The sequence below is a fragment of the Chlorocebus sabaeus genome, chromosome 20 (genome assembly GCF_047675955.1).
Source record: "Chlorocebus sabaeus isolate Y175 chromosome 20, mChlSab1.0.hap1, whole genome shotgun sequence".
Taxonomy (NCBI): domain Eukaryota; kingdom Metazoa; phylum Chordata; class Mammalia; order Primates; family Cercopithecidae; genus Chlorocebus; species Chlorocebus sabaeus.
Window position 1 is genome coordinate 7,897,612 of NC_132923.1, and position 21,432 is coordinate 7,919,043.

General features: G+C 42.9%; 1 protein-coding gene, 2 non-coding genes and 1 pseudogene across 7 annotated transcripts in view; 2 read left to right on the forward strand and 2 right to left on the reverse strand.

The window, feature by feature from the left end:
* Window positions 1-21,432, forward strand: part of ASH1L (ASH1 like histone lysine methyltransferase) — a 220,747-nt gene that overhangs the window by 130,573 nt on the left and 68,742 nt on the right. For 4 of the 5 annotated variants that reach the window (XM_073008291.1, XM_007976839.3, XM_037997810.2 and 1 more), the window contains one exon: window positions 15,666-15,845. The exons of the other annotated variant lie outside the window; for it this stretch is intronic. In XM_073008291.1, coding sequence (XP_072864392.1) covers window positions 15,666-15,845 — 180 coding nt within the window. The remainder of the gene's footprint in view (window positions 1-15,665; window positions 15,846-21,432) is intronic. 5 annotated transcript variants of the gene reach the window in all.
* Window positions 12,449-12,552, reverse strand: LOC119624559 (U6 spliceosomal RNA). Its single transcript, XR_005240724.1, has one exon. It is a non-coding gene; the product is annotated as a U6 spliceosomal RNA (small nuclear RNA).
* On the forward strand, window positions 15,928-16,030 carry LOC119624661 (small nucleolar RNA U13). Its single transcript, XR_005240813.2, has one exon. It is a non-coding gene; the product is annotated as a small nucleolar RNA U13 (small nucleolar RNA).
* Window positions 18,725-20,335, reverse strand: LOC140709458 (uncharacterized; annotated as a pseudogene).

Consider the following 21,432-nt stretch of genomic DNA (forward strand, 5'->3'; position numbering starts at 1 on the left):
CAAGTGCTATTATGATGAGTTACTTAGAGTTATAAGAGTACTGTATATGATAGAAATAACTCACTTAGTTTCCCAGAACAAGTAAGGACTATACTAAAAAATGTGAAGAATAGGCTCCATCTGTTATTTAAAGGAGTGAGGAGAGAGCAAACACTTTAAGTCTGAAAAGGCATGATAGTTTCAGGCAAGCGAAAGAAAGCTTTTGTGGTCAAAACATGGAGTAGAGTAGCATGGGATACAGATAGAGGTTGTAGGGATCAGATTGTGCCAAGAACCTTGTTTGGTGTATTAAAGATTTTGGTCACTATTTGTTGATTAATATTAAACCAGAATGCACAGGAATCGTTTAATGATTATGAGGTGGGCTTCTAGGCTCAGAAAACCTAGGTTCAAATCCTGGTTTTAAAAAGAAAAAGGTGTATTTTTAAAACACGTATAAATTATTCCTGTAAAAAATAAAATCAGGCCAGGTGTGGTGGCTCACACCTGTAATCCCAGCCCTTTGGGAGGCTGAGGCAGGAGGATCACTTGAGTCCAGGAGTTCAAGACAGCCTGAGCAACGTGACTGGTTGTAGCTACCCTGTCTCTACAAAAAAACTATTTATTTATTTATTTATTAGGCAGGGTCTTGCTCTGTCACCCAGGCTGGAATACAGTGGCACAATCTCAGTTCACTACAACCTCCGCCTCCCAGGCTCAAGTGTCTCCACCCCCATCCCTCCCCACTAGTGGCTGGGACTACAGGCGGGCGCCACCAGACCTGGCTAATTTTTGTGTTTTTTGTAGATACAGGGTCTCACTATATTGCCCAGGCTGGTTTCGAACTCCTGCACTCAAGTGATCCTCTCGACTTGACCTCCCAAAGTGCTAAGATTACAGGTGTGAGCCACTGCACCTGGCCCGTCTCTACAAAAAATTTAAAAATTAATTGAGTGTGGTGGCTCGTGTCTATGGTTCTAGCTACTTGGGAGCCTGAGGTGGGAGGATCACTTGCACTCAAGAGGTTGAGGCTGCAATGAGCAGTGTTCCTCCACTGCACTCCAGCCTCAGTGACAGAGTGTGACCTTGCCTCTAAAAATATATATATTATTATTATTTTAGAGACCTTATCTCTAAAAATACATATATACTATAGTGAGACTTTGTCTCTAAAAATATATCTTATAATGTATAACATATATAAATATTTTATATATATATATGTATTTTTGTTGTTGTTGTTGTTGAGATTGCGTCTCTGTCGCCCAGGCTGGAGTGCAATGGCTTGGCTCACTGCACCCTCCACCTCCTGGCTTCGAGTGATTCTCCTGCCTCCACCTCTGGAGTAGCTGGGATTACAGATGCCTACCACCATGCCCGGCTAATTTTTGTATTTTTAGTAAAGATGGAGTTTCAACATATTGGCCAGGCTGGTCTTGAACTCCTGACCTCAAGTCCACCCACCTTGGCCTTGCGAAGTGCTGGGATTACAGGCATGAGCCACCACGCCTGGCTGAGAAAATAAGAGCTTGCTGGCCACACCAATAGTCTCAACTACTCTGGAGGTGGAGGCTGGAGGATTGGTTGAACCCAGGAGTTTGAGACCAGCTTGGGCAATGGCAAAACCCTATCTCTAAAAATAATGTTATGAAAATAGGAAATTAAGAGAACAAGTGAATGAGCCTGAAAATGGTATTGGAAGAATATAAAACATATACCTTAAATTAATAAAATAAGGCAAATGTGTAACAGTAAGTGTCACTTTAAGACAAAAGTTCTTTGAAAACTAATAAAATAGACAAACTTCTGGTAAAGCCGATCAATAGGATGAGAAAGGGAATAATTAGGGATTTAAAAGGAAATAAAGTGTATATAAGAGATTAAAATTTTACTACTGTAAGAACTTTAAGCCCATCAAATGGGAAAACTCTGTTGAAACAGACATGTTCCTAGAAAAATATAATTTTAACAAAACATACTCAAAAGAAATTACCTAAGCACTCCTATTGCATAAATTGAATCTATTATTTAAAGTCTTGCCCGAAGGACAGCATCAGACCCAACTTTAACTTCTACCACACTTTCAAGAAAAATATTATTCCCATCTCATTAAAGAGAATATGGACTGCAAACGGAAGAGGATACACCTAAAGAGAATACTACATAAACAGGCCAGGTGAGGTGAGTCACAACCATAGTCCCAGCACTTTGGGAGGCAGAGGCAGGGGTATTGCTGGAGCCCAGGGGTTCAAGACCACCCTGGGCAATATAGGGAAACTCCATCTCTACAAAAAACTTAAAAATCAGCCGAGTGTGGTGGCGCATGCATGTAATCCCAGCTACTCGGGAGGCTGAGGGAGGAGAATTGCTTGAACCTGGCAGGCGGAGGTTGCAGTAAGCTGAGATCACGCCACTGCACTCCAAGACTGTCTCAAAAAAAAAAAAAGCTTTAAAAATCAGCTGCATGTGCTGATATGTGCCTGTAGTCCCAGCTACTACAGAGGCTGAGGTGTGAGGGATTGCTTGAGCTTGTCCAGGAGGTCGAGGCTGCAGTGAGCCATAATCGTGCCACCACGCTCCAGCCTGGGTGACAAAGTGAGACCCTGTCTCGAAAAGCAAACAAAACCAATAAGAGACAAACAAGAGAATACATAACATAAGCTAAGTAAATTTTCTGTAAAGGTAATACCCATGTAAATATTCAAGAGTTGACCATATACTTTCCCTGTTCATAAACTCCTTTTCTTGCCAGAAGCTATAACCAGTCTCCTGACTTTTAAGGTAACTACATATTTACCTTTTAAAATACCATTTATGTGTGCAGGTCTAAACAATACAGCTTATTCTTCCTGAATTTCATGGAAATCTAATTATACAGGTTGGGTGCCATGACTCATGCCTGTAATTTCAGCACTTTTGGAAGCCGAGCGTGTGGATCACTTGAACCCAGGAGTTTGAGACTAGCCTAGGCAACGTGGCAAAACCTCATCTTTACTGAAAATACAAAAAGTTAGCCAGTTGTGGTAGCACACACCTGTAGTCCTAGCTACTCAGGATGCCAAGTGGGAGGATCAGTTGAGCCCAGAAAGTAGAGATTGCAGTGAGCCAAGATCACATCACTGCATTCCAGCCAGGGTGACAGAGTGAGACCCTGTCTCAAAAAAAAAAAAAAAAAAAAATTAATTATAGAGGACATATGCTATGGTGTCTCACCTTTTTTTACTCAACATATTCATGTTAAATTATGTATGTTATTGCATCCTGCTGTAGTTTTAATGTGTTGTAATTCATTGTTCGTGTGTAATACAGTTCTTCCATTTTACTCTTGGATTATTTTCAACTTGAGATTATTGCCCAAAAAAACCGCTTTTAATATTCCTCTAATGTCCACTGATGGATATGGAAACTAATTAAAGCATTTTGTGTGTGTATGTGTATATATATATATGTCGAGATCAGCTCGGTCGGGGAGACCCTTAACCCAGCGGCACTAGAGGAATGAAAGACACACACACAGAAATATAGAGGTGTGAAGTGGGAAATCAGGGGTCTCACAGCCTTCAGAGCTGAGAGCCCCGAACAGAGATTTACCCACATATTTATTAACAGCAAGCCAGTCATGAGCTTTGTTTCTATAGATATTAGATTAACTAAAAGTATCCCTTATGGGAAACAAAGGGATCCACTGAAATAAAGGGATGGGTTTGGCTCGTTATCTGCAACAGGTGCATGTCCTTAAGGCATAGATCGCTCATGCTATTGTTTGTGGTTTAAGAAGACCTTTAAGCGGTTTTCCGCCCTGGGTGGGCCAGGTGTTCCTTGCCCTCATTCCGGTAAACCCACAACCTTCCAGCATGGACGTCATGGCCATCATGAACATGTCACAGTGCAGCAGAGGTTTCGTTTATGGCCAGATTTTGGGGCACCTGTTCCCAACATATATATATATATATATATTTATTCATTTATTTATTTATTTATTTATTTTTTGGAGACAGAGTTTCAGTCTTGTCACCCAAGCTAGAGTGCAGTGGCATGATCTCAGCTCACCGCAACCTCCACCTCCTGGGTTTAAGCAATTCTCCTGCCTCAGTCTCCCGAGTAGCTAGAGGCACCCACCACTACGCCCAGCTAATTTTTTTGTGTTTTTAGTAGAGACAGGGTTTCACCATGTTGGTCAATCTGGTCTTGAACTCCTGACCTCAGGTGATCCACCCGCCTTGGCCTCCCAAAGTGCTGGGATTACAGGCGTGAGCCACTATGCCTGGACTTAAGGCATTATATTAATTTGTTCTCACATTGCTATAAATACCTGAGACTGGGTAATGTATAAAGAAAAGAGGTTTAATTGGTTCATGGTCCTGCAGGCTGTATAGTAGGCATGATGCTGGCATCTCCTAGGCTTCTGGGGAGGCTGCAGGAAACTTTCAATCATGGGGAGTATATAGGTTACAGAACCAGAGCAAGAGCAAGAAGAAGGACCAAGTGCCATACACATTTTAAAGCACCAAATCTCAACAGAACTCACTCATTATGGCAATGATAGCATCAAGGGGATGGTGCTAAACCACTTAAGAGAAAACCACTGCCATCCCATGGTCCAGTCACTTCCCACCAGGTTTCAACACCAATATTGGTGATTACATTCCAGCATGAGAGGTAGGCAGGACGCACATCCAAACTGTATCAGGAGCCGGGCGCAGTGGCTCATGCCTGTAATCCCAGCAATTTGGGGGGCCGAGGTGGGTGGATCACTTGAGGTCAGGAGTTTAAGACCAGCCTGGCCAACATAGTGAAAACCCATCTATACTAAAAATAGAAAAATTGGCCAGGCACGATGGCTCACGCTTGTAATCACAGCATTTTGGGAGGTCGAGGTGGGCAGATCACCTGAGGTCAGGAGTTTGAGACCAGCCTGGCCAACATGGCGAAACTCCATCTCTACTAAAAAGTGCAAAAATTAGCTAGGTGGCAGATGCCTATAGTCCTAACTACTCAGGAGCCTGAGGCAGGAGAATTGCTTGAACCCAGGAGGCGGAGGTTGCAGTGAGCCGGGATCCAGCCACTGCACTCCAGCCTGGGCGACAAGAGTGGGACTGTGTCTCAAAAAAAAAAAAAAAAAAGAAAAGAAAAATTAGCCAGGTGTGGTGATGCATGCCTGTAATCCCAGCTACTCATGAGGCTGAGGCAGGAGAATTGCTTGAACCTTGGAGCTGGAGGTTGCAGTGAGCTGAGATCAGACCACTCCAACCTGGGTGACAGAGCGAGACTCTGTCTCAAAAAAAAACTTTATCAGGGTATATACCGGGAAATGTAATTACTGAATAAAATAAAGGATTTCTCCCAAGACTTAATTTCAAGCTATGGAGTATTAAGGTTGTGTGGAACTGAATAGATAAAAGAAACAGACCTACACATATATGGAAGCTTGCTGGGTAACAGAGGCATATCAATAAAGAAGAACTGTTCAATAAATTATGCCCAATAACTTGAAATTCCCTGGGGATCGGGTGAAAGAGTGAGACTCTATCTCAAAAAAAAAAAAAAAAAATTAGGCCGGGTGCATCCTAGTACTTTGGGAGGCTGAGGTGGGTGGATCACCTGAGGTCAGGGGTTCGAGACCAGCCTGGCCAACATGGTGGAACTTTGTCTCTACTAAAAATAAAAAAATTAGCCCTGCATGGCCGGGCGCAGTGGTTCACACCTGTAATCCCAGCACTTTGAGAGGCCGAGGTAGGCAGATCATGAGGTCAGGAGTTCAAGACCAGCCTGACCAACATGGTGAAACCTTGTCTCTACTAAAAATAGAAAAAATTAGTCAAGCATGGTGGCACATGCCTATAATCCCAACTACTCAGGAGGCTGAGGCAGGAGAGTCACTTGAACCCAGGAGGCAAAGGTTGCAGGGACCTGAGATCGCACCATTGCACTTTAGCCTGGGCAACAGAGCAAGACTCCACCTCAAAAAAAAAAAAAAAGTAGCCCTGCATGATGGTGAGTGCCTGTAATCCCAACTACCCGGGAGGCTGAGGCAGGAAAATCACTTGAACCTAGGAGGGGGAAACTGCAGTGATCCAAGATCGCACCACTGCACTCCATTGTGGGCGACAGAGCAAGACTCTGTCTCAAAACAAACAAACCAACCAACCTAGGCTGGGCGTGGTGGCCCACACCTGTAATCCCAGCACTTTTGGGAGGCCAAGGTAGGTGAATCACTTGAGGTCAGGAGTTCGAGACCAGCCTGGCCAACATGGTGACACCCCGGGCATGGTGGCACACACCTTTAATCACAGCTACTCAGGCAGCTGAGGCAGGAGAATAACTTGAACCCAGGAGGTGGAGATTGCAGTGAGCCGATGTTGCTCCACTGCACTCCAGCCTGGCCACAGAGTGAGGCTGTGTCTCAAAAAAAAAAAAAAAAAAAACTAGCCAGGCAAGGTGGTGGGTGTCTGTCCTCCCAGCTACTTGTGAGGCTGAGGCAGAATCATTTGAACCCTGGGTGGCGAAGGTTGCAGTGAGCCAGCATCATGCCATTGCACTCCAGCCTGGGCAAAAAAGCAAGACTGTCTCAAATAAAGTTAAAATTGGCCGGGCGCGGTGGCTCAAGCCTGTAATCCCAGCACTTTGGGAGGCCGAGACAGGTGGATCACGAGGTCAGGAGATCGAGACGACCATCCTGGCTAACACGGTGAAACCCCGTCTCTACTAAAAAATACAAAAAAAAATCGCTGGGCGAGGTGGCGGGCGCCTATAGTCCCAGCTACTTGGGAGGCTGAGGCAGGAGAATGGCGTGAACCCGGGAGGTGGAGCTTGCAGTCAGCTGCGATCCGGCCACTGCACTCCAGCCTGGGCAACACAGCAAGACTCCGTCTCAAAAAAAAAAAAAAAAAGTTAAAATTAATCAGAATTTACAAACACAAACCATACATGATGCCATTCTCAGTTATGAGAAATGTAAACAAAGACATACAGCATTAATCATAAAATTAACTGTAATAGGCCAGGCATGGTAACTCATGTCTGTAATCCCAGCACTTTCGGAGGCTGAGGCAGGCAGATCACCTGAGGTCAGGAGTTGGAGACCAACCTGACCAACATGGAGAAACCCCGTCTCTACTAAAAATACAAAATTAGCCGGGCATGGTGGCGCATGCCTGTAATCCCAGCTATTTGGGAGGCTGAGGCAGGAGAATCACTTGAATCCAGGAGGCGGAGGTCGCAGTGAGCCAAGATCACAGCATTGCACTCCAGCCTGGGCAACGAGTGAAACTCCGTATCAAAAAAAAAAAAACAAAAAAAAACTGTAATACATACTGTACTGCTATAATAATTTCATAGCCACCTCTTGTTATTGCAATGAAGAACTCAAGTGTTGCCAGAATCCACTTCAAAGCCATATGACACTAATCATCTTCAAGTGAGCAGTTTACTTGGAATCCCTCCAAGAAATCACAGTACAAAGTGATCTCTTGAAGTTCTTGCGTTCTCATTGTTTTTACTATGCTTCCATAAACCTTGAATGACCCTATGAGACCTATATGAAATGGGATTAGTAATGTTAGAAGTGCTTCCAAGAACGAGAGAAAAGTCCTGGCATTACAAGAAAACAAAAAGTTGAACTGCTTGATATGTACCATAGATTGAGGTCTGCAGCTGTGATTGCCCACCATTTCAAGATAAATGGGCGAGGCACAGTGGCTCCCACCTATAATCCCAGCACTTTGGGAGGCAGAGGTGGGCAGATCATGGGGTCAGGAGTTAGAGACCAGCCTGGCCAACATGGAGAAACCCCGTCTCTACTAAAAATACAAAAAATCAGGTGTGATGGCAGGCACCTGTAATCCTAGCTACTCCAGAGGCTGAGGCAGGAGAATTGCTTGAACCCGGGAGGTGGAGGTTGCAGTGAGCCGAGATCATGCCATTGCCTTACAGCCTGAGCGACAGAGTGAGACTCCATCTCAAAAGAAAAGAAGAAAAATAAATGAATCTAGCATAAGGACTTGAAAAAAGAAAAGGAGTTTCACAAAGCCATCACCACAGCTGTGCCAGCAGGTGCGAAAACTTTGTACTCTTTCCAGGATATCTTTTTATCTCATATTGAAAATGCAGGGGTTTTTTGTTTGTTTGTTTGTTTGTTTTTTAGACAGTCTTGCTCTGTCGCCAGGCTGGAGTGCAGTGGCACCATCTTGGCTCACTGCAACCTCTGCCTCCCGGGTTTAAGCAATTCCCCTACGTCAGCCTCCCCTAGCTGGAACTACCACCACGCCCAGCTCATTTTTTGCATTTCAGTAGACATGCATTTCGCCATGTTGGTCAGGATGGTCCCAATCTCCTGACCTCGTGATCTGCCCGCCCCGGCTTCCTAAAGTGCTGGGATAACAGGTGTAAGCCACCATGCCTGGCCGAAAATGCGGTTTTTATGTGGGTGCAGGATTGCCTTAAAAAGACATACCTATCTGGGCGTGGTGGATCACACCTGTAATCCCATCACTTTGGGATGCCGAGGCTGGTAGATCACCTGAGGTCAGGAGTTCAAGACCAGCCCAGCCAGCCTGGCGAAATGCTCTCTCTACTAAAAATGCAAAAATTAGCCGAGCATGGTGATAGGTGCCTGTAATCCCAGCTACTTGGAAGGCTGAGGCAGGGAGAGTTGCTTGAGCCTGGGAGGCAGAGCTTGCAGTGAGCCGAGATCGCACCACTGCACTTTAGCCTGGGTGACGGAGCAAGACTCCATCTCAAAAAAAAAAAAAAAAAAAAAAAGCCAGCTAAGTGGCTCATGCCTGTAATCTCAGCATTTTGGGAGGCCGGGGCAGGCAATCACTTGAAGTCATGAGTTCAAGACCAGCCTGGTCAACATGGTGAAACCCTTCTGTATTAAAAACACAAAACATTAGCCAGGCGTGGTAGCAGGTACCTGTAGTCCCAGCTATTCAGGAGGCTGAGGCAGGAGAAATCGCTGGAACCCAGGAGGCGGAGGCTGCAGTGAGCCGAGACCACACCACTGCACTCCAGCCTCAGTGGCAGAATGAAACTCCGTCTCAAAAAAAAGAAAAAGAAAAAGTCAAGATAAAAGGAGAAGCTGCTTCTGCCAACCAAGAGGCAGTAGACAAGTTCCCAGACGCTGTTAAGAAAATCATTAGCAGCCAGATGCAGTGGCTCACGCCTGTAATCCCAGCACTTTGGGAGGCGGAGACGTGTGAATCATCTGAGGTCAGGAGTTCAAGAGCAGCCTGGCCAACATGGTGAAACCCCATCTCTACTAAAAATACAAATATTAGCAGACATTGGTGGCCTGAAGGTTTCAGTGAGACAAGATCATGTCATTGCACTCCAACCTGGGTGACGAGAGCAAGATGCCGTCTCAAAAAATATATATATATTAGCTGGGCGTGGTGGTGTGCCCCTGTAATCCCAGCTACTCAGGAGGCTGAGGCAGGAGAATCGCTTAAACCCAGGAGATAGAGGTTGCAGCGAGCCGAGATCGTGCCACTGCCCTCCAGCCTGGTGGATGGAATGAGACTCTGAGTCAAAAAAGAAAAAATAAAAGTGAAGTAAGTCAGACACAAATGGACATGTATTTTATGATTCCACTAGTTTGAGAACCTGGAATAGACAAATTCATACAGACAGAAAGTAGAATATTGGTTATTAGGGGTTGGGGGGAGGGTGGAATAGAGTTTTTCTTTAATAGGGTCAGTTATTCTGTCTGGGAGGATGAAAAAGATGTGGAGAAGGATGGATACTGGTGATAGTCGTACAACAATGTGAATGTATTTTCATGTCACTGAACTATCTAGAACACTTAAAAATGGTTTAAAAGGTAAATGTTTTAGTATGTGCATTTTAGCACAATTTTTCAAAAAAAGTTAGTCATATGTGTGTCTGTTTCTGTACTCTATTCTGTTGTTCTACATTTCTTTTGTGTAGCTAGTGTCACATTGTCCTGATTACCATACATTTACAGTAACTGTTGAAATTAGATAAATCCTCCAATTTTTTTTTAGTGTTTTTTTTGGTTTCTTTTGTTTTTTTTGAGACGGACAGAGTCTTGCTCTGTCGCCCAGGCCGGAGTGCAGGGGCACGAACTCGGCTCACTGCAAGCTCCACCTCCTGGGTTCATGCCATTCTCCTGCCTCAACCTCCCGAGTAGCTGGGACTACAGGCGCCCACCACCACGCCCGGCTATTTTTTCTATTTTTAGTAGAGACGGGGTTTCACTGTGTTAGCCAGTATGGTCTCGATCTCCTGACCTCATGATCCGCCCGCCTCGGCCTCCCAAGGTGTTGGAGATTACAGGCATGATTCACCACGCCTGGCCTTAGTTTTTGTCTTTCCATGGCAATTCGTGAATTATTTTGGCATTTTCTCAAAAAAAAAAAAAAAAAAAAAACAACTCTGTTGGTACTTGAGATTGTGTTAGATCAGTTTGGGGGAAAATTGCAATCACCAATTTTTTTTTTTTAAGACACAGAGTCTTCCTCTGTTGCCCAGGCTAGAGTGCAATGGTTTACTGTCATCCTTGACCTCCTGGGTTTGAGCAATCTTCCCACTTTAGTCTCTTTAGTAGCTGGGACTACAAGTGTAAGCCACCACACGTGGCTAGTTTTTTAAATTTTTTTGCAAAGATTGGGTCTGTGTTGCCTAGGTTGGTCTCCAACCTCTGAGCTCAAGTGATCCTCCTGCCTCAGCCTCCCCAAGTGCTGGTATTACAGGTGAAAGCTGCCAAGCCTGGACAGAAATTGCCATCTTTTTTTTTTTTTTTTTTTTTTTGAGATGGAATCTCGCTGTTTCTCAGGCTAGAGTGCAGTGGCTCAATCTCGGCTCACTGCAAGCTCCGCCTCCCAGGTTCACGCCATTCTCCTGCCTCAGCTTCCTGAGTAGCTGGGACTACAGGTGCCTGCTACCACGCCCAGCTAATTTTTTGTATTTCAGTAGAGACGGGGTTTCACCATGTTAGCCAGGATGGTCTCTATCTCCTGACCTTGTGATCCTCCCGCCTCGGCCTCCCAAAGTGCTCAAATTACAGGCATGAGTCACCGCACTTGGCCTAGAAATTGCCATCTTAATGACATTCAGTGTTTCATTCCATGGACATCCATGGACATGGCATATCACTCCATTTATTTTAGATTATCTTTGATTTTTGATTTTTTCTTTTCTTTTCTTTTCTTTTTTTTTGAGATGGAACCTTGCTCTGTCACCCAGGCTGAAGTGCAGTAGAGCGATCTTGACTCACTGCAACCTCCACCTCCTGGGCTCAAGTGATTCTCCTGCCTCAGCCTCCTGAGTAGCTGAGGTTACAGGTGCCCGGCAGCATGCCCGGCTAATTTTTATATTTTAGAGATGGGGTTTCACCATGTTGGCCAGGCTGGCCTCGAACTCCTGACCTCAAGTAATTCACCTGCCTCGGCCTCCCAAAGTGCTGGGATTACAGGCATGAGCCACCGTGCCTGGCCTTTTTTTTTTTTTAATTCATTGTTTTGTTTATACTCTTATGTACTGCATGTATTTGGTTAGATTTACATTTTGGTTTTCTTTTAAATTTATACTTATATTTAAAAATTTATAAAGAAATTATAGTTCTGTATTATTTTGTTTGATATGTATCTAAGCATTTAATGCTTTTCTTGTTTTTTTTTTTGTTTGTTTGTTTTTGAGATGGAGTCTCACTCTGTTGCCCAGGCTGGAGTGCAGCGCTGCCATCTTGGCTCAATGCAACCTCCACCTCCTGGGTTCAAGCGATTCTCCTGCCTCAGCTTCCTGAGGAGCTGGGACTACAGGTGCATGCCACCATACCCAGCTTATTTTTGTATTTTAAGGAGAGACAGGGTTTCACCATGTTCACCAGGTTGGTCTCAAACTCCTGACCTTAGGTGATCTGCCCGCCTCATCCTCCCACAGTGTTGGGATTATAGGAGTGAGCCACCCTGCCTGGCTACTTTTCTATCGTTGTAAGTAGCATTGTTTAATTTTGATTTCAATTTTCTCATTGATAGAACATAGAAATACGGTTGAATTTGACCTTGGATTCCTCAACATTGTTGTGTAATTCACTAATTGTAGTACTTTCTCTTTTGTAGAGTCTTTGGGTGTTTTTATATAGACAGTCAAATAATGTGTGAGTAGAGATAGTTTGTAATTCTTCCTTTTCAATGTTGTTTTCTTTTTCTGGCCTTGTTGCGCTGGCTAGGACCTCTGTTATGATACTGAACATATATGATGAAATTATTTGCCTTGTCCTTAATAATAGGGAAACTTTATTCAATTTAATCTGTACATATGAGGCAAATCAAGTATCTGGGAAACGTCCTGCCTGGTCATTGCCAGTACGTTTGCTTATGTTTATATTATAGATAATTTCCAGAGCTTTTAGTTGTACTTAGTAAAATGAGAGGTAGATATACGTCTGTTCCATTTTTGTCTGGAACAAGAATCACCTGTATTATTTTTTAAGTAAAATGCTTTGTTTAAAAATGTGGAACACTTCACAAGTTTGCATGTCATTCTTGCACCAGGGCCATGCTAATCTCTGTATTGTTCCAATTTTAGTGTATGTCCTACTGAATCAAGCACATCTTTTATTTTTTTTAATGTTTTTGTTTGATTTAGATTTCTATTTTGATAAGCTTCCCCTTTTCCTCTCCTTTTAGCACTCTTAGATGTCATTACATTGTCTTCTGGTTTGCATTGTTTTGGATATGATATCTAAACTTTTTTTTTTTTTTTTTAAGAAACAGGTCTTGCTATGTTGCCCAGGCTGGTCTTGAATTCCTGGGCTCAAGCAATACTTCTGCATCAGACACACAAAGTGCTGGGTTTACACGCTTGAGCCACTGTGCTCTGCCCCTTTTTATAAGATGTGTTTTTTCTTCAGCTGTTCTTTTTGTTTGTTTTTGGCCTCCCAGGCTGGAGTGCAGTGGCACGATCTCAGCTCACTGCAAGCTCTGCCTCCCGGGTTCACACCATTTTCCTGCCTCAGCCTCCCGAATAGCTGGGACTGCAGGTGCCCGCCACCATGCCTGGCTAATTTTTTTTTTTTTTGTATTTTTAGTAGAGATGGGGTTTCACCATATCAGCCAGGATGGTCACGATCTCCTGACCTTGTGATCCGCCCGCCTCGGCCTCCCAAAATGCTGGACTGCACCTGGCCTCTTTAGCTTCTTTTGTTTTCTTCATCAGTAGTTTTTAGCAAGTTTATTATGATATACTGTACCTTATTTGTTACATCCTGCCTGTGGTTTGCTTAGTTTCTTCTAACTCTGAGGTTATACTTTTTATCAAGTTGGGAAACTTTTTAGCCATAATTCTCAATTTTTTTCATTGTGAATTTTTTATGTTGTGAACGTTACATCATTGTATATCTGGTTTTTGTTGTTTTCCAAGTGTTCAGTTGTTTTTAGTAGTAATTTTTCTCCTTTCCTGAGATTCTAAGATTCTGTTAGTATTATATTCTCTACTAATTTATTCTTTCCTTTAATCTCTGTGTGTCAGTTTGTGTTGTTTCTATTGCTGTCTTCAAGTTCACTGATCTCCAGTGCCTTATTTGCTGTTAAGTACTCTCCAGTTTTTCATTTCAGATTTGGTATTTATCAATTCTCAATATTCCTTTTGTTGTTGTTGTTAAGTCTTCCATTCCTCTCCTCATTATCTTTGTATTTTCTTCTAAATTCCTGATTTATGCTTGTAGAGTAGTACCTCAAAGTTATTTTCTTTTCTGTCTTTGTGATTTCTATTTCTATTGCTGTTTCTACTGAATGATTTTTCTCTGGTTCACATTTTCCTTCATTTTGACATATGTAGGAATTTATTATTGGATGCAAGACATTGTGATGTCGCATTATTGCATGTCTGGTTTTTGTTGGTTTCCTTTACAAATATTCAATTTTATTTTGGTAGGCAGTTAAGTTACTTATGGATCAGTTTGGATTATCATGAATATTGTTTTTAAACTTAGCTAAGGCTGGTCTTTATGTCAGGATAATTAAGCCCTCTAACAGTGGATAACATTACTCTCTAAGCTTACTGTTTAATGTCCCCTATTCTTGAACAATGTCTTTCTACTTTGCCTAATGGAATCTGAGTATCTGCCATCATGTGTGAGTTGTGTGAATTGCTCAGGTTACAGTTTTCTGGTAGTTCTTTGTTCAGCCATATGGAATTTTACCCTTCACATGCACAATGTAGTGTTTAGCAGTATACTGAAAGAGACACCCATAGTTAGATTTCTAGAGTTATAATTCTCTGTAGCTTTTTCCATTCTGATACTCAGTTCCACAGATTCCAGCTATCTCAGTCCCTCTGTACTCTGATATATCCCTTTTCAAGGGATATATCAGTTTGGCCATTCTCTGCTTGGTTTCTACTTCTGTATCGCAGTCATTCTTAGAAAGGCAGGGCGGGGGCTGAGTGTGATAGCTCACGCCTGTAATTCCAACACTTTGGGAAGCTGAGGTGGGCAGATCACCTGAGATCAGGAGTTCAAGACCATCCTGGGCAGCATGGTGAAACCCCATCTCTACTAAAAATACAAAAAAAACAATAAGCTGGGTGTGGTGGCACGTGCTTCTAATCCCAGCTACTCAGGAAGCTGAGGTAGGAGAATCACTTGAGCCCAGCGGCAGAGGTTGCAGTGAACCGAGATCACACCACTGCACTCCAGCCTGGGAAACAGAGCAAGACTCCATCTCACAAAAATAAAAGAGAGAGAGAGAGAGAGAAAAGGGAAAGGGAAAAGGAAGGGAAAGGGAAAAGGAAGGAAAAGAAAAGAAAGGCAAGATGGGGCTGGGCACAGTGGCTCATGCCTGTAATCCCAGCACTTTGGGTGGGCGGATTACCTGATGTTAGGAGTTTGAGACCAGCCTGTCCAACATGATGAAACCCTGTCTCTACTAAAAATACAAAAATCATCCAGATGTGGTGACAGGTGCCTGTAGTCCCAGCTACTCAGGAGGTTGAGGCAGGAGAATCTCTGGAACCCAGGAGGCAGAAGTTGCAGTGAGACGAGATTGTGCCACTGCACTCAAACCTGGGCAACAGAGTGAGACTCCATCTCAAAAAACAAAAAGAAAAACAGAAAAGAAAGGCAAGGTGGTTGTGTAACTCACCGCATTTTTTTCAGATTTCTCAGGGATCACAGTGCTGCACTCACTGTTGTCCAGTATCTGATAATAATCGTCTTTTAAATTTTTCTCATGCAAGGCACAGTGGCTCACGCCTATAATCCCAGCACTTGGAAGGCCGAGGCGGGCGTATCACTTGAGGTCAGGAGTTAAAGACCAGCCTGGCCAACATGGCGAAACCCTGTCTCTGCTAAAAATACAAAACTTAGCTGGGCGTAGTGGCGTGCCCCTGTAATCCCAGCTACTTGGGAGGCTGAGGCAGAAGAAATCACTTGAACTCAGGAGGCAATGAGCCAAGATTGTGCCCCTGCACCCTAGCCTGGGTGACAGAGCAAGACTCTGACTCAAAAACTAAAATAAAATAAAGTTTTCTCTAAGTGTCTAGTAGATTACCATATTTCTATTACTTCTTGTCAGGTGAAGTATCGTACCAGTTACTTAAACATGGCCAGATAAGGAAGTCCCTGTATCTCTTTTTTTAATTGCTGTGATTTTTTTTAAGTAGACAATTATTTGTAGGAAAACATTTTTTTCACAATAAAATTATCTTTAAACTTCTCTTTCTAGCTTTAATGAAGCACCAGTTGAGATTCCCAGTCCTCCTGAAACCCCAGCTAAACCTCCTGAACCTGAAAGTACCTTGCAGCCTGTGCTTTCTCTCATCCCAAGGGAAAAGAAGCCCCCACGTCCCCCAAAGAAGAAGTATCAGAAAGCAGGGCTGTATTCTGACGTTTACAAAACTACAGAGTAAGTAGTAGTACCTATTAGCTAACATCCCTTTTTCTTCCACGTTTGAAAAAAATAATTTGACTATCAAAAACCAATATAGATTCGTTTGTATTTAATAAGCATGATGATTGTGTTTTTGCACTCGTGTGAGGTACACCTCCCTCAAACTTTCTGTTAAGGTCAATACATTACCCTTTCTGATGTGGGGGGGAAGTCCATACAAAAGTAATATACACAAATATCAGTGTTCAGTGTACTGTCTTATGTTGTATGAGACTAATTGTCTTTCTGATCATTATCTTCTCTCTGCCTTACTAGATTGAGATTCTAATGACGCGTTTCCTTTTTTTTTTTTTTGAGACGGAGTCTCGCTCTGTCACCCAGGCTGGAGTGCAGTGGCGCGATCTCGGCTCACTGCCAACTCTGCCTCCAGGGTTCATACCATTCTCCTGCCTGAGCCTCCTGAGTAGCTGGGACTCCAGGCCCTGCCACCACGCCCAGCTAATTTTTTATATTTTTAATACAGACGGGGTTTCACCATGTTAGCCAGGATGGTCTAGGTCTCCTGACCTCGTGATCCACCCGCCTCAGCCTCCCAAAGTGCTTGGGATTACAGGCATGAGCCACAGCGCCCAGCCCCAAGGATGCTTTTCTTATTAACTTAAGCAAAAAATGGCTCTAACTAAAATGATATTGGTGACTTCATTTTTTATATTGGTGACTTTATTTTTTATTGATTGGACGCTGTGTTCCATGAATTTTGTCAGGTGAATAAAATATTTGCCTTGCTTTTAAGAACTTCGTATTATCTTGGCAGATTACAACTTAATAAGCACTCAGAATTTTTAAAGCATCAAAGGGATAGCAAATTATCATCAATTAAGAAATATTTTCTGGTTGAGTTAGGATTTAGAGGTTTGGTAGTAGTTTACCAGATGGAGAAGGATATTCTAGTCAGAACAGCGTGTAAAAAGGCACATCCTAGGATACAGAGTTTCCATATATCAAAACAACTTGGAAAGTTTAGGGTTCTGAAATGTAGTGGCCCTATGGTAAATAAGCATTATATGATAAGGAACATATAACCATGGACTTTGAGATGTTTGGTTAACTTTAAGATATTTTGTTTTGGGTGGGAGCAGTGGCTCATGCCTGTAATTCCAGCACTTTGGGAGGCCGAGGTGGGTGGATCACCTGAGGCTGGGAGTTTGAGACCAGCCTGACCAACATGGAGAAACCCCATTTCTACTAAAAATACAAAATTAGCCAGGTGTGGTGGCACATGCCTGTAATCCCAGCTACTTGGGAGGCCGAGGCAGGAGAATCGCTTGAACCCGGGAGGCAGAGGTTGTGGTGAGCCGAGATCATACCATTGCACTCCAGCCTGGGCAACAAGAGCGAAACTCCTTTTCAAAAAAAAAAAATTTTATGCTATTTTGCTATAGGAAATCAAAAATTAGTCTGGGGGGATGGATGTGAAAGGCATAGGTTTATTTAAGATAACTCCAGTAGCAGGGTGGGAAATAAATGGAATGAATAGTGGCAAAATCTCTCTCAGTTTCTATCAAAAAGTCATGAATATCTGAATTTAGACAAAAAGACGAATAAGATTGAAAGAGGAAACCTTAGATTTTAGAGATACATCTCATTTGCTGGTGGTAAAGTAATTGACATGTAAACCATGCCACTTTATTTTGCATTTAAAAGATTTTTATTGATTTGTCACTGAGGTAGGTATCACAAAATTTTTATACTCTGTATGTGCTTCTTAGGTCATGAAAACGTTTTACTAATGAAGCTTAAGTTTAGCTAATTATAATAATAAATCATCTCAAATAACCAAGACTTTAAAAAGATAGGCACTTAACTATTTTTTTAATTTAAGAGAAGTTGTGAAGTACCTTCACAATGTCTTCAGGGACCGAGGCTCCATTTTTTTCCTTCTATCTCAGTACTAATTATGCATTCCTAAGATTGCTTCATGTTCCATGATAGCTACTAGAGTCCAGCCATGCTATGTTTGTTACAGACAGAAAAGAGGAGAAAAAGCATGCTCCTTCTTTGTTTTTTGTTTTCTAGTTTGTTTGTTTGTTTTTTGAGATAGAGTTTCACTTTTGTTGCCCAGGCTGGAGTGCAATGGTGGGATCTCGGCTCACTGCACCCTCTGTCTTCCGGGTTCACGCGATTCTCCTGCCTCAACCTCCCGAGTAGCTGGGACTACAGGCGCCCGCCACCAAGCCCAGCTAATTTTTTGTATTTTTAGTAGAGACAGGGTTTCACCATTTTGGCCAGACTGGTCTTGAATTCCTGACCTTAGGTGATCCGCCCTCCTTGGCCTCCCAGAGTGCTGGGATTACAGGTGTGAGCCACCGTGCCCAGCCCATGCTCCTTCTTTGTAAGAAAACTTCAAACTCACATTTATATAAATTTTTAGGCTACAATTTAAATTGCATAGCCACACTTTAGCCATAAGACAGGTTGTGGAAATAATGGTCATTACTCTAGGTGATAATAGCTGTTAAGGAAAAAAAAAAATCAACATTCTGTCAGCAGAAATGAGAAAGTGGAAATACACTTTGGGACACATCTAATTCAGTCATAATTTTGGAACAGAGTCTGCTAAATAGAGCAGAAATATAATTATCAACTTTTCTGCTAAATAAAACTCGTTTTATTTCTTGCTTAGGGAAAACCTCTCAGACTGTGTTTTTCCTCTGCTGTCACATCACAATAACCATCAACAAAGAAGTCTGTAAGAGCAAACTGCTGGTTTTAAAAAAACATTTTTTTAAATAAAATTAAAAAAAGAAAACAAAACACAGAAGACTTCTGTAACCAAAGATATGAGGGTTTTCCCATACGCCAAGCAATAGGCACCAGTGGGTGTCCTTCAATTCAATTCTGCACTGTTTTCCTGGATATAGTGTCAGATCCTATAGGTTGGGTGCTCAGTTCCCAAGACTGCCACCCTCCCTTAGACCAGTCACAACTCTGGCTCTCCAGAACTTCTGACCAACCAGCTTCAAGTTGGGTTTGACTAATTTGCTGGAATGGCTCACAAAACTCAAGGAAACATGTACTTCCATTTACTGGTTTGTTATAAAAGATATTGCAGAAGATATAGATGAAGACATACATTGGGGAAGGAGCATGGAGCTTTCATTCCCTCCTTAGGCGCACCCCCTCCAGGAACCTCCTCATATTCAGCTATCCAGAAACTCTCTGAACCTTTCTTTTTGAATTTTGTTTTTTGTGTTTTTGTTTGTTTGTTTTTTTGAGATGGAGTTTCGCTCTTGTTAACCAGGCTGGAGTGCAATGGTACGATCTTGGCTCACTGCAGCCTCTGCCTCCCAGGTTCAAGTGATTCTCCTGCCTCAGCCTCTGGAGTAACTGGGATTACACGCACCTGTCAGCATGCCCAGCTAATTTTTCTTTTTTTTAAGACGGAGTCGTGCTCTGTCGCCCAGGCTGGAGTGCAGTGGCACCATCTCGGGTCACTGCAACCTCTGCCTCTCAGGTTCAAGCAATTCTCCTGCCTCAGCCTCCTGAATAGCTGGGACTACAGGCACACGCCGCCTTGCCTGGCTAATTTTTTGTATTTTAGTAGAGACAGGGTTTCACCGTGTGAAGGGGTGGCCTGCCCCTCCACACCTGTGGGTATATCTTGTCAGGTGGGGTGAGAGACTGAGAAAAGAAAGAAAACACAGAGACAAAGTATGGAGAAACAACAGTGGGCCCAGGAGACTGGCACTCAGCATACCAAGGACCTGCACCGGCACTGGTCTGTGAGTGCCCTCAGTTTTTATTGATTATTATATTCATTATCTCAGCAAGAGGAATGTGGTAGGAGAGCAGGGTGATAATAAGGAGAAGGTCAGCAAGAAAACATGTGAGCAAAAGAATCTATGTCATAATTAAGTTCAAGGGGAGGTACTATGCCTGGATGTGCACATAGGCCAGATTTATGTCTCTCTCTGCCCAAACATCTCAGTGGAGTAATGAATAACGAGGCAGCATTGCTGCCAACATGTCTCGCCTCCCGCCATAGGGCAGTTTTTGTCCTATCTCAGAATTGAACAAATGTGCAATCAGGTTTTATACCAAGACATTCAGTTCCCAGGGGCAGGCAGGAGACAGTGGCCTTCCTCTATCTCAACTGCAAGAGGCTTTCCTCTTTTACTAATCCACCTCAGCACAGACGCTTTACAGGTGTCGGGCTGGGGGATGGTCAGGTCTTTCTCATCCCACGAGGCCATATTTCAGACTAGCACATGGGGAGAAACCTTGGACAATACCCGGCTTTCCAAGGCAGAGGTCCCTGCGGCTTTTTGCAGTGCATTGTGCCCCTGGTTTATTGAGACTAGAGAATGGCGATGACTTTTACCAAGCATACTGCTTGTAAACCTTTTGTTAACAAGGCACGGCCCTAGAGCCCTTAAACCTTGATTCCATACAACACATGTTTCTGTAAGCACAAGGTTGGAGCAAAGTGGCTGGGGCAAAGTTACAAATTAACAGCATCTCAGCAAAGCAATTTTTCAAGGTACAGGTCAAAATGGAATTTCTTATGTCTTCCCTTTCTACTAGATACAGTAACAGTCTGATCTTTCTTTCTTTTCTCTACAACCATATTAACCTATTAACCGTCTAGTCGCGAACTCCTGAACTCAGGCAGTTCACCCACCTCGGCCTCCCAAAGTGCTAGGATTTCAAGTGTGAGCCACCACACTCTGCCTCATCGTTATATTTTTAGTAAAGATGGGATTTGGCCAGGCTGGTCTCAAACTCCTGACCTCAGGTGATCCAGCTTTCTCGGCCTCCCAAAGTGTTGGGATTACAGGCGTGAGCCACTGCATCTGGCCTCTTTTTGATTTTTTATGAAGGCTTCATAGGCGTCATTGACAGCCATGTAGAAATGTGATTGGACAAAATGTACAGGATGTAAACCCAGCATGTCCTGTCTAGACTTCTTGACCTCTCTGTGTCACATTCCTTTCTGTAGGGTATGGGGCAGGACCCTCTCTGGAATGAGCGTTTTCTTGGCCCACAATCAGATTAGAGTCCTGCCTTAGGTAGGTGAAAGGAAGACAGGAGAAGGTCAGAGAGAGATTCTATCTCCTGAGGCCCGCTCCCGAGACTTAAAGTGTCCCAGCATTATAACAGGCACTATGGGAGTTAAGAGCCAGGAACCATGGATGAAAACCAATATATATATATATTTATATTTATATATGTCATAACACCACACTTCTGTTTTTTACTTTTGTGCTTTTTCTGGATTAAAGATTTAAAAATAGAAGATTATGATCTTTTGATGTAATTTGATTTCTTATATCACTGATTTGTGTCTCTGGTCATACAAAATATTTGATCTGAAAATGGACTGAAATATCACTTTATTTATGTTAGAACTAGCTCTTCCTCTCACAGAAATAAGTAGGAAGAAAACGGTTTATTCTTTAAGCATTTTTAAGAACATTGTTCAGTTTAGTATATGTATGCATTCTTGAAAGATGTCAAGACAGGATATTATTGTGGGCTGGCTATTTTGTTGTTAGTAGTTTTAGTAATAAACTTATGTTTAGAGCAGTTTCAGTTTCACAGC